Source organism: Peromyscus californicus, unplaced genomic scaffold (assembly GCF_007827085.1).
Source record: "Peromyscus californicus insignis strain IS unplaced genomic scaffold, ASM782708v3 Scaffold_5__1_contigs__length_169319896, whole genome shotgun sequence".
NCBI classification, from domain to species: Eukaryota; Metazoa; Chordata; class Mammalia; order Rodentia; family Cricetidae; genus Peromyscus; species Peromyscus californicus.
Genome location: NW_026294573.1, coordinates 20,626,938 through 20,639,285, shown reverse-complemented (window position 1 = coordinate 20,639,285; position 12,348 = coordinate 20,626,938). Strand labels below are relative to the sequence as shown.

Sequence of the window (12,348 nt, the reverse complement as noted above, 5' to 3'; positions counted from 1 at the left end):
AGCCGGCAAAATCTGCAGGGCCTTCCAGGTATGACTCCCAGCATGCCTCCTGGCAGGCTGACTGTGCCTAGGCATCCCAAGGGAGGGGCTGGTCCCAGGTCCCAGGTCAGGCCCGGCAAGGAGCAATGAGACCTGAGCCTCCTGTCACATGGTCATTTAACCACATTGGTCACTCCTTCCTTCAGCCTTTGCTGTGGTAGATCCACCAGGCCTGGGCTTGGCACAGTTCCCAAGGAAGGATCCTCTTCCAATTTCAGGGATAAGCAAATAGGACTCAGACAGAAAATGACAAGCCCGAACCCATGTGGATGACACAGGGGACAGCTAAGAGTTAAACTAAAAAGCCCGCTCCCGAGCCAGCCAAAACTTCCCCATACTTCATCGCTGACTCCCATGCCCCCTCCCACCCCGACATCTCCATCAAGGCTTTCCTGTAGACCCGTGCCTCTCCTTTGGATGTGACTGACAGCTCCCGGCCCCTGCTTTGCCCAGGAGGGAGACAGATACTAGGAAGCACACACAGCTAAGGCTAGCTTGGGTCTGATCCTCAGGTAGCTCCAAAAAGAAATATCTGTAACAAAACACAAATGTCCTGGCACAGAGCTGTGGCTAAGGTGCTGAGCTGCCCAGAGGTAGAGAGACTGTCAGGGTGGTGAGGTCCAGGAACCCTTTCCGGATGAGACAGTCCAGCTGGCTCTTGAGGATGAACAGGTATTTGCTGGACAGAAAGGGACTAAAAAAAGAGTCCATGCTGAGAAAGCACTGTGAGCAAGGCGTTTAGAAAGTGGAGCAATGACTCCGTGAGAGCCAGGTGCTCCCAGGCAAAAAATCGTTATCTCGGGATCAGCCCTCCTCTGTTCAAGTGAAGGTTCTCTAGAAGCCAAATGGGCCATGGAGAAAGGAGACGTTGTAAACAAAACCTCTCTCTACTGGACCACAGGCTCTCCCCAGGGCAGGCAGGCTAAAGGAACAGAGTCCAGGCATGCGTCCCAGGTGCTAAGCAGGTAATTTGGTTAGTTCCGGTCATCCAAGAGAAGTTTCTCTCAATACCTGAGGCTGCCTGAGGCTCCCTAAAGCCCAGAGTCACATCCTGCCTAAGCTCCAGGGCCAGGGGAGCAGAAGGGATCCAGGAGGGATCAGGGTTTCATAAACAGGAAGAGAGGAAGGGAGGCGGAAGAAATCAGCTCTCAAAATAGACCTGCAGGCACTTCAAAGGGGTCCAGCTCCGGAGATAGCCAGGGGAGGGGGCCTGGGTTGCCCAGTCCACTCCCAGGAGAGGAGAGGGAGAGTAAGTGGGGCCCTGAGAATACCGAGAGTAGACAGAAGTTGAAGGGATCCAAGGAGTGCTCGCCCTACCCCATCAATGCTAAGCCCCAACCCTCTTTCCAGCAGTAACAGATACAGAAGCCAGCATTAGATACCAGCACTGTGCACAGACCCTGGATGCTTTAATTTGTACACAGCACAAGCTCTCTTCCAGGTGGCCCTAAGAGCTAGGTTCCTTTTTTTGTTTTGTGACAAGGTCTTGATATACAGCCTTGGCTGACCTGGAACTCAGCATGTAGACGAGGCTGGCCTTGAACTCAAGAGATCCACCTGCCTCTGTGATTAAGCATTTGTACCATCACGCCCACCGAGATAGGCTCTTCTGCACTCACAGTTAGGCTCTATTCTGCCCTTCGGAAGAGCAACTTGCCCCAGGCAAGGCAAACAAGCCATAGGAACAGAATTCTGGCTGCCTGGCTCCCAAGTCTCCACCCCTGCCTCCCCTCCACCTGGAAGACATGCAGTCTGCTACTCAAAGCCCAGCCAAACGCTAACTCTGCAGGGAAGGCAGTCGGGTCCCCCAGAGCCCACCTAGTCTCCCCTCACCTGCCACACACAGGAGGCCACATCTCTGCTTCACACTCAGCTAAGAGCTCAGACAATGCTGGCTGAGGCTAGGATGCGCTCACATCACTAAGCACTCTGAGAGGAATGGGGATGGGGGGAGGAAGTGTTATATGCAGGCTCTATGTGCCCATAACCGTGTTATTTCCCCATCTGAGCACCAACCACAGTGTTCCTGTCTCCACCTCTCTCCGCACCTGCGTGCTCTCTGAGGCCGGGGGGTGTCCAGCAGTTTGGACAAAGGGTCTCTTTCAGTGAAACAATACGGTGCACACATACGTGATGAGGGACAATCTGCCTGTTCCATCCACTACCCAACGTTGAGGTCCTGGCCGAAGCATACCCCCTAGTGTGCTCAGCCCAGCCGTGGCCACTGAGGATCTTCAAGCCGGGCGCTGATGAGCTCTCCCTCAGTGCTAGCCCCCTGGGGTGGTAGATATCCAGTGCTCTTCCTCTTCAGCACACTGTATTCACCAGCCAGGGAGGAATGTGGCTCTGGTCAAACAAGGCTTGACCCCCTCAGCTATGTGTGATGTAAGACTTCAATTTTCTCATCTGGAAAATGTAGTTCTACCTCTAAAAACTCTAAACAGGGCTGGAGAGATGACTTATTGTTTAAGAGACTTATCGGTAACAAGGCTGCTCTTCCAGAGGACCCAGGTTTGATTCCTAGCATCTACACGGCCACTAACAAGCATCTCTATTTCCAATTCCAGAGGATCTGACGCCCTCTTCTGGCCTCCTCTGGTACTACACTATTGTGAGGCACAGACATACATAAAGGCAAGACACCCACACACATTAAAAAAAAAATCTAAAAAAGAATAAATGAAAACTGAGCACAAAGCCAGGTGGTGGTGTGCACTTTTTTTTTTGTTTTTTTTTGTTTTTTTTTTGTTTTTCGAGACAGGGTTTCTCTGTGTAGCTTTGCGCCTTTCCTGGAACTCACTTGGTAGTCCAGGCTGGCCTCGAACTCACAGAGATCCGCCTGCCTCTGCCTCCCGAGTGCTGGAATTAAAGGCGTGCGCCACCACCGCCCGGCTAGGTGGTGTGCACTTTTAATCCTAGCACTCAGGAGGCAGAGGCAGGTGGGTCTTTGCAGGTTTGAGGCTAGCCTGGTATACATAGCAAATTCCTGGACAGTCAGGGCTACACAGAGAAACCCTGTCTTAAACAAGCAAACAAACAATAAATAAAGCTTCTAGTTTGGTGCCAGGCACGGGATTTCCAGCACATGGCATCTGAGAGCCCCACTGCCTCACTACTGCGAGCCTTGACCCGCTTCCTGTATCAGGACCTTCTACCTCAGTGCACCTTAGGCAGTGGAATGAACAAAGCTTCCTGCCTGGACAAGCTCCCTCCCCACGTTAGCCAATCTTCTGGGTTGGTTTTGAGACAGGGTCTCATGTAGCCCAGACTAGTCTAAAACTGACTACGTACCAGAGGATGACTTTCTCAGGATACTCCCACTTCTACCTCCCAAGTCCAGGGACTGCAGCCTGCAGCACCAGGCCGACCCTTGGACTCTTGAGATAACAAACTGAGCCCACTACCAGTTCCCCAAAACCTTTACTCCGAGCCCCCTAGACTAGACCTCCAAACCCAAGATCTGAAGACCCAGTTCTCCCCTGGCTCCTTCATCTTATTACAAGGAAACCAGAGGGAGTTCCTTGGTGCGTGGAATCTCCAGACATGGTCAGAGACAACCAAGGTCCAGGCTACACTCTTACTGGCCCCCAAGGCCCTGTTGTTATAGTAACCAACAGCAGGAGGGGGCAGGGGCCTACTTCTCTCACAGGGCTCCACCACACCCAGCTCAGTTACCTTATCTTAGGAAGCTAAGTCAATGTAAACACCAGGACCAACCCTGACTCCAAATCAAAGGTCGTGCCTACAGCTGGGCTGACCCAGGCCGAGGGTGGGGCCGGGGGCAGGAAGGAGGACTGAGTAATGTATCAGGGCAGTCCCACTGAGTGCCTGGCAGTTACCACCTCATCTGTCCTTCACTCAGTCCAGGGGGAAAGGCCTAGTCCCCAACTTACAGATGAGGACAGAGACTCAAGAGAGCAGAGGAGCTTCTGGGTGGGGAGAGTACCTGGAACCAGGGTTTGCACAGACCCTGCCCAGAGGGCTTCCAAAGCCCCTCAACAGCCCTCTATCTCTGTGACATCAGAGCTCTCTGTGACTGAGGTATGGTTCTCCCTACTACAGATATGAGGACGCCCGGACTCAGAGAGGACAAGGTACCCAACTAAGAGCACACAGGAGCGTTTTAGCTATGGGAGACGGGTGAGGTAACTCAGTAGATAGAGACGGCTGCTGCCCGCTTGACAAACTGAGGTTGATTCCTGTCATCAACACGATAGAAGGAGGGAACTGACATCAGCAGGTTGTCCTCTGACCTCACCACGTCCAGGGACACACAAATGCACACGCAAATACACAAGGGCACACACGAAATTATCAAATAAAAGTGCTGCTGGGCAGTGGTGGCGCACACCTTTAATCCCAGCACTTGGGAGGCAGAGGCAGGTGGATTTCTGAGTTTGAGGCCAGCCTGGGCTACAGAGTGAGTTCCAGGACAGCCAGTTACATGGTATGATCCTGTTTAAAAAATAAAAACAGTAATTTTTTTTTTTTAATAAAAAGCCAGCAAGGGGTAAGCATCCAGAGGAGGCAGGGACAGCTGGGAGAAGGGGGTATGCCTCAGTTTGGGAGCTGGGAGTCCCAAGAAACCGTCTGGGAGGCACTGGACGTGGTCAGGATTGAAGAGCCTCCAGGCTCCCAGTGCCACCTTTCCAGTTCCCAGGCCCAAATGTTCCCAGTCCTACCCACCAAGGAGATCAGCACAGTACACAGACCTCTCCAAGCACTCCTTAGGCCCAAACTACAAGGACATAAACCCAGGAAGTGGCCTGGTGACAGAATTCCTGGACCTTGTACCTCTTCCCGACCCTTTCCGGGCACAGTGCCCTTCCTCGTCTTTGAGAAAGGAACGCTGAAACCAGTATGCCCTGAGTGAGCATAGAGACAGGGTCAGAGGAAGAGGGCCAAGCTACACAAAGGGATGAGAAGTCAGGGCCTTCACATCTAGCTGAGGCAAGAGCAATGCTCGCTCCTTCGTGATCATGACTTTGCCCGCCGTCCCTGGTCCTCACCTTGGATGGCTGAAGTCCAGCTTCTTCCCCTGAGGCCTGTCCATTCTGGAAAAGACAAACAGAGTGTCACAACTCACCTTCAGGGAGAGAGATGCATCCTGGGACTCTCCATCCTTGGCTGTTCCCAATAGCCAGGGAGGCCGTAGAGACCAGTTATTTCTACATGGGTCCTCTCCACCTCTACTTCACTGTGCAAGAATCAAGTCCTCGAGCGACAGCCCCTCCCAACACAGGCAGAACATTCCCAGGACTCAGAGTACCCAACCTCCCTCTGCCTACCGAACACCGCATCATCTACAAAGTCTCAGCTCAGATAGCACCCCTTCCTAGGGAGAAGGCACACACAACCACGTTCTGCCAAGGCAGATCGTGCAACCATTTGCAAACTAACCAACCATGAGAGGCCTCAGTTTCCCAATCTGGACCACTGGGACAGATACCCTAACTTCCACAAATTGCTATAAGGATGGGAGAGGACAAAGTTGGGGCAGGTGTCCCTCCCGGTGGCTTCCCTGAGCCCTGCCCTACACTTCGAGAACCCTCACAGATAAAGTGATGGCTATATCCACCACACCTTTGCAATTCCCCACAGTACCACTGGTCACATACGGACTGGCCCTCCCCAGTAAACGGGGAGTCCCAGGAGAGCAGATATGAGTGCCCGCCACTCGCGAAGGCCGGACTCACCGCACACCCGAGGCACCGTTTAGTCTTTTAGACAGCCCTGGGGGTTAGGCCCTGGCTCAAGAGGTAGAGGAGGGCCCCGGGGCTCAGAGGGGACTAATGATGGAGCCCTGGCACAACTGAAAAGTGGCGATTTGAAATGTGGCCCCAAATGTAGGGGTTGCTAAGCAAAGGCCTGTGCAGAGTGGCCTGTACCACGGCCAAGGAGTAACCTGCAGGGAGAGGCAGGTGCAAGTCCCACCTCTGAGCTACGCTGTTTCTTCTGGACTTCACCCCAGGAGAAAACTACACATCCTGGTCTCTCTATTCCTACCTGCGATGAGGTCAGAAAGCCAACTGAAGAAGCCGTCCCCACCCCTCCTGGCCTGGATCGAGTACGGTAAGACAGACAGGAGGCTCCCTAAGACGGGGACTTTGGAGCCAAGAGCCAGGTCCACAGGGCAGCTCTGGCCTTGCTTGGCGGCAGCAGGTACAGCTGTGTTCTACCTATTACCTGTAATTCCTTTGCTTCTGGAACGGCTGCCCCCAACCCCCCCCACACACCTGCCAGGTCGTCCTTCCTGCCCTGAGTCCCCTTAATGCCCCTAATAGTCCCCAAGAGCCAGGTGTCATATGGATGCGCGCGCGCACACGCGCGCACACACACACACACACACACACACACACACACACACACACACACACTGAGGAGAACAGACAGGTTGGTAAGGGCCTAAGGGCAGGGCTAGACAGACACATTTGCTGAGTCCAGTTCACCCAGCAGACTAGCTGTCACAGAGGAACTGTCCCACCTACATCCACAACCAGCCTGCCCACCAGCCCCTGCCGCAGCCCTTCAGAGGCACTCAAACCCTCATCTTCCTCCACATCGATCCATTCACAAGTTCACTGAAAACCGCACATCCTCTGTGGCCGAGACGAAGCTAGAATCAAGTCCCAGTTCCTCAGCATGAAACCCACGGCCATTGTCTCCAATTACCCAGCCCAAGGGTTAAGAAGTGAGTTCAAATTCTGGCTTCTACATTTGCAGGACCCTGAGGAGGTCACTTTGCTTCTCACAGCTCAGTCTCCTCACCTGTAAAATGGGGGATGAAAACAATATATTTCACGGGCAGCTGCTACAGTCAGTGAATCAAGCCCATAAATACACACACCTGGCATGTGAATGGCCCACAAGCAGGAGCCACTGCGGCCATTATTATTATTGCCACCCCGACCGCCTGGTTCCTGTCTTTAACTAATACACATTTATTTGCCTTCTGGTCTGCTAAAGTAGTAAGTCGGACAACATTTACCACAGGAATGTCGGTCCAGGTGGCCGGCCATGAAAACTCACACTACATTCACCTGAAGAGCACGCTTCACAACGGTGACGAATTTTGACGTTTTCGTCCACCTCACAGCATTTTAGGGCAGCCCAAAAGAACCTTCTTTCTCAAGCTTTAAACATACGGACTGCTGGGCGGGTGAGACGGCTCATCGGTTTAAGGTACTTGCTACCAAGCCTGAAGACGTGAGTTTGATCCCTCAATGCAGGGAAGGGTGGAAGGAGAGAGCTCACTCCACAAAGTTGTCCCAGATCTCCCACACACACAGCTGCATGAGTGCCCCTGTATGCACACCATGTACACATACACATAATAATAACTACTAAAACATCTTAAAGACGGACCACTTCATAAACTTGTGTGCCATCCTTACCCAGAGACCATGCTAACCTTCTGTGTATCATTCCAGTTTTGTTTGTTTGGTTGGTTGGTTGTTTTTTTTGAGACAGGGCTTCTCTGTGTGACAGGCCTGGCTGTCCCAGAACTCGCTCTGTACAGCAGGCTGCCCTTGAACTCATAGAGATCTGCCTGCCTCTGCATGCCCCACCACTGCCCAGCTCATTCCAGTTTCGGTACACGTCCTGTCAAAGTGAGCATTATTGGGCCCTCTTTGGGGCTTCCACTGAATGACCCGAGACCCTGAATACGACCGAGCATTTGCACTGTGACTTACCCTACCAAGAAACCTTCCTGCTCTTCTCATGGGGCTGAATCCAAACTCTCCCTCCTCTGCCCACACAGCCTCTAACTCTTCCCTCTCTCCTCTGTACCCACAGCACTGAGCACACAGGTTAACTCAGGAAGGGGGCCATGACCTGTCCTTCATCGGCTCCTCAGTGCTGAGCCAGGGTCCAACATAGAGTTTGCCCAATGAAAGAGGAAGGGTCAGCCCAGCAAGGACAGCTAGGAGGCCAGAGGAGGCTCCTGTTACCCTGTCTTTCAGCTGAGCCTCAGCACTCAGGGCCTCACCACAGCTAGCAGGTGGCCGCCATGGGACCATAACTCACATCAGTGTGTCTGCAAGCCTAAATCCCTGATGAAGGAGAGAGGACACAGGAGGGCCAAGTTTTTTATTTTTATTTTATTTATTTATTTATTTTTTTAGCATAGTTCAGGGACCCCCTTCCCAATAATCCTTCTCTAAGAGCTGATACCCAAGGTCTCTAGAGAAGTGACTGGTCCTCAAGAGAGAACTGAAAGGGCCCACCGAGAGGACAGCAGCCCTCATCTGCCCTTTTGGTCTGACAGGTGGGACGGTGGGAAGAACACAGCTGTATGAATTCAAATCCTAGCGCACATGTCAAGCAGCTCACGACTGCCTGTTCCTCCACCTTCGGGGGATCCAATGACCTGTTCTGGCCCCTGCTCACACACACACACACACACACACACACACACACACACACACACACACACACACACACACACGTACACTCGCGCAAATAAAACAAATACATCTTTAATAATGATTTTTCAAAAAGGCCTAGGGGGAGGAGGTTTAGCTCAGAGGTAGAGTACCTGTCTAGCACAAATAAGGCCCTGGAAGGAAGGAAAGAAGGAAGGGAGGAAGGAAGGAAGGAAGGAAGGGAGGGAGGGAGAGAGGGAGGGAGGGAGGGAGGGAGGGAGGGGAAGAAAAAGACAGATCAGACCCTGGACCAGAGCAAAGAGCCTGGGGCAGGGAAGGCCCCTTGGCTTCTTGGAGCACTCCACTCTCCTCGCTTCTTCAGGAGCACCACTTGTGAGGACAGGCACCCGCTCAGAACCCCTGGAGCATTGCACCCCTTCCCGTTGTCGGAGCTGGGTCCTAACAGGCATGCTTCTCTCCACCTAAGGGTCCAGAGCAGCTCCAGCAAGGCTGGGAGCGGAACAGATGGGGAAAGACAGCACGTGCCCCGCAGGCAGGAAGCAGCCCCAGGAACTGGGGTCTGAGCCCGGCACTGGCAGCCCTGGGCACTGCTGGAGCCTGGGGGCCAAGTGCCAGGACACTGCTAGGCCAAGCCAAGGCTGGACAAGGGCCCTGCGGACGAAGAAGTGTGTGCCAACATCCGGAGCTGCTCTGGGAGTACCTGCCACCTGCGCCAGTTTAAACCCAACCCACGCTCATCTTCCAGCCTCCTTTGCTCGGTGGGAAACAGCAAGAGTGCTGAGTTCCAATCCTGCTCCGGATACAACCGCACATGCTGGCATTTGCAAGTTCAGCCGTCCCCTCTGAAAATGGGCGTCATAATTTCTATCTTGAGAAGTTGTGAAAATTTAAGTAACAAAACATCCATGGACAGCAGATAGCAAGCCCTGGCAGGATAGGGCTTGGAGACAAGGCTCTGTTTTTGCCCAAACCAAGAAAAACCCAGGTAGCATCCTCACCCATATCTCCAATTGGTTTATTCCACCTGGGCCCAGCAGCCCATTTTTGGTGACAGCAATCGGAAGACAGGGCAGTTCAGATCCAGACCTCTTTTGCCAAATGCCCCTGCCAGCCCCCTTACCTGCCTCCTTCCTGGCTAGAAGCTGCCTGCCCACAATGGCGCCAGTACCTGCAGGTCAGGCACATGTATCGCTTACATGTCATCTGCACAAAGAACAGCAAGGCCCTGTTCTCAAGTAAGAATGCACACCCTCACTGCCCCATGGCTCCTGTTACCCAAACAATAACACCCAGTTCACTGGCACCTCCATGGCCTGGGGGAGGGGATGCGGGCAGCAGGACCCAGGGTTTTGCACCTTGTCAGGCCCAGGAAGCAGAGTGAGAAGCTCATCTGTGGCACTGGAAAGAGAAGCCCAGATGGCTTGAACGTGGACTAAGGGCCACACAGTATTTCTGAAGTAAAGCTCATTGGGAAATCCTCTCCCCATCCCAGGAAATCCGACAGTCTCCTCTCCCTGCATTCAGGTGCAACAGTATTCAAACTAAGATGTTTCCGGTTTAACCTGGCCCCTTATGAAGCTGGCCCTGGCCTCAGGATTTCCCAAAGGGAAGCAGGAAGTGCTGCCCTGGAGGAGGCCAGAGCTCCTAGATCCCACCCTCCCTGCCGGTGTAACACTGTGAATCTCTAGGCTAAGTCCCTCCCCACCCATGCCCAGCTCAGCTCTACCTTCCTCTGGAGGCCCAGGTGGCAGGGGCGTGCCCAGGCAAAGGAATACACCTCTGAGCCTTCCCGCAGGCCTTGTGCCCAGTCCTGAGGTAGGGGGGAGGCAGCAGGGGCTGCGCAGGGCAGTGTTCCTCACCTACCAGGGTGAGTCAGCGAGAGAACCTCTGAGGGCTGTGTAGGGCCTGTAAAAACCCCATGGCAGGGATCCCAGAACAATTTACTCCAAATTGTGCCTTCAGGTTGGTTACCTAATCCAGCCGCGCCCACCCTCCAATAGCCAGTTTAGGCCACCCCTTTAAAGGGGCAGCATGCTCTGGGTGCCTGAAGACCTGGGGTCTTCACTGTAGAGCCTGTGGTCTTGAGAGGCAGGGCATATGGTGGTGACTGCCCTGAGGTCCAAAACCTAGGTAAGGGTTCAAGCCAGGAGGAAACCAATCTAGGTTCTGGGGTCAAGTGAGGTCTCTATCCGTCTTCTGTACCCCTTAACAGCTCCAAGTAAGGCAGAGTTTCACCTGCCTCCTTCCCAGCATGAGAGCAGGGCAAAGTTTTAAACTTGCTGGTTCAAGACTTGACCTTGATCCCCGCGTCCCAGGACACCACCAAAAGTGGCCTCCTGCATGCTCAGGGTTGGACCACAAAGCCCTCGAAAGACAGGAGCAGCCTCTGGGAGAGCTGTAGGTGGTGGAAGCCACACTGCCCAAGGGCCCAGCCTTTTCTACGGGAAAGGTTCACAAGGTCTAAGGGCTTTCTCCACTCTTCAGCATAACCTGAAGTGGGAGACCCGGGTGTCATTAGCAAAGGAAACCAGGAGGTCCCCACTCCAGAGGTGGTTTCATCCCACATTCCATAACTGCCATGGGTCCAGAAGGGCTACCTTCCTAAGGTCAGAAGTGGAGGAACCAAGAGAGCTCTCGGGGAGAAGGAACGGGGAGAAACCGGATTCCCATGATCCTTGTCTTTAGTAGAACCCCAGACATCTGACCCAAGCCTTTTCCTTCTGCACTGATTGGGGCACCTCCCACAGCTCCCAAAAGATGATAAGCGGGACGGGTCCTAGGGGTGCTTAGGGTGTCAAACCTCAACACCCCGTGGGGTTCCCTCTCCTGGCTACCGCAGGGAGGTACTGAGCGCCCAGCAGAACCGTCCCCTGCACACGCACACCCGGACCACAGGGGGGTGGAGCCGGACAGTGGGCTAGAGACCAGAGGGCACTCGCGTCCTCGCGGGGCTGCAAAGACGCCGCGGGCCGCCCCGCCCCTGTGCGGATCCGGGCTGGCCGGCGGCCGGCGCCTGTCCCCCGCCCCTCTCACTCACCTCCGGGTCCAGCGGCACCAGCTCCATGAGCGGCCAGGGCTCCTTGAGCTGGGCGAGCGGCATCGCGCCGCCGCCGAACCGCCCGCGCTCCTCCCGGCGGCCCCGGGCTGCGCCGCCTCCGGGCCCCGGGGTCCCCGCCGCTGCCCTGAGTCCCCCGCGCGCCCCCGAGCCCCTCGCGCTCTGGCTGGGCCGTCCGCCGCCGCCGCGGCACTCGCACTTCGGCTCCCTCCGTCACCCGGCGCCGCCGCGCCCATTGGCTACCTGCGCGGGGGCGGGGCCTGAGTCGCCCCGCCCAGTCCCCACGGCGCGGCATTCCCGGCGCGGACCCCCGCCCCCGACGCGCTGGGAGTCGGCCCCGCCTCCAAACGAGCCCCTGGCCCACGCTCGGCCCTGCCCACCGGAGACTCTGCGGGTTTCTTCTTCCCGGGCTGTGCGTCCCTGTGCAGACCCCGCCCGGGCCACCGTTGTCCTGTCCTAGCAGCATTTGGAATCTTAACCCAGATGTGCCTTCTCCCTCCAGGGGGAGGGACTGCCACCCTACATGGGATGTCCTGGGCCTGATCCGGACAGAGGCTTGAAAGGATCCTGGGCCGTGTGTCCCCAGGCTCTCCGCTAGGATCACCCCCCTCTCGGGAGCCCACACTGGGCTCTCTTATGTGATTCCGGTGTCCCAAGCCGGCCAGAGCCAGGATCCACAGCGCCCCCAGGGTGATTTCCTAATACGCATTTTTTTTTTTTTCCCTCGCAGTCTGCATTGTGCCCTATCACTTGAGGGCGCTGGTTTCAGGCCAGGTCCAGCGTCTCTTCCGCGGCAGGCCGGATGGTGGTCTGGTTTGAGCTTGAAGCCTTGTGAAGAGGGCAAAGTCTAGGCCTGGTGGGATCAGG

The 12,348-nt window shown here is 55.0% G+C and overlaps 1 protein-coding gene and 1 pseudogene across 1 annotated transcript in view; both read right to left on the bottom strand.

The window, feature by feature from the left end:
* The window catches only part of Rps6ka1 (ribosomal protein S6 kinase A1), a 40,302-nt gene extending 28,698 nt beyond the window's left edge, over positions 1-11,604 (bottom strand). The window contains exons 1-2 of the mRNA XM_052716836.1: positions 11,464-11,604; positions 5,049-5,093 (exon numbers count right to left, since the gene is read on the bottom strand). Of these exons, the coding sequence (XP_052572796.1) occupies positions 5,049-5,093; positions 11,464-11,526 (108 nt within the window). The 5' untranslated portion in view covers positions 11,527-11,604. The remainder of the gene's footprint in view (positions 1-5,048; positions 5,094-11,463) is intronic.
* On the bottom strand, positions 7,393-7,480 carry LOC128098039 (uncharacterized; annotated as a pseudogene).
* Positions 11,605-12,348: the final 744 nt, after the last annotated feature.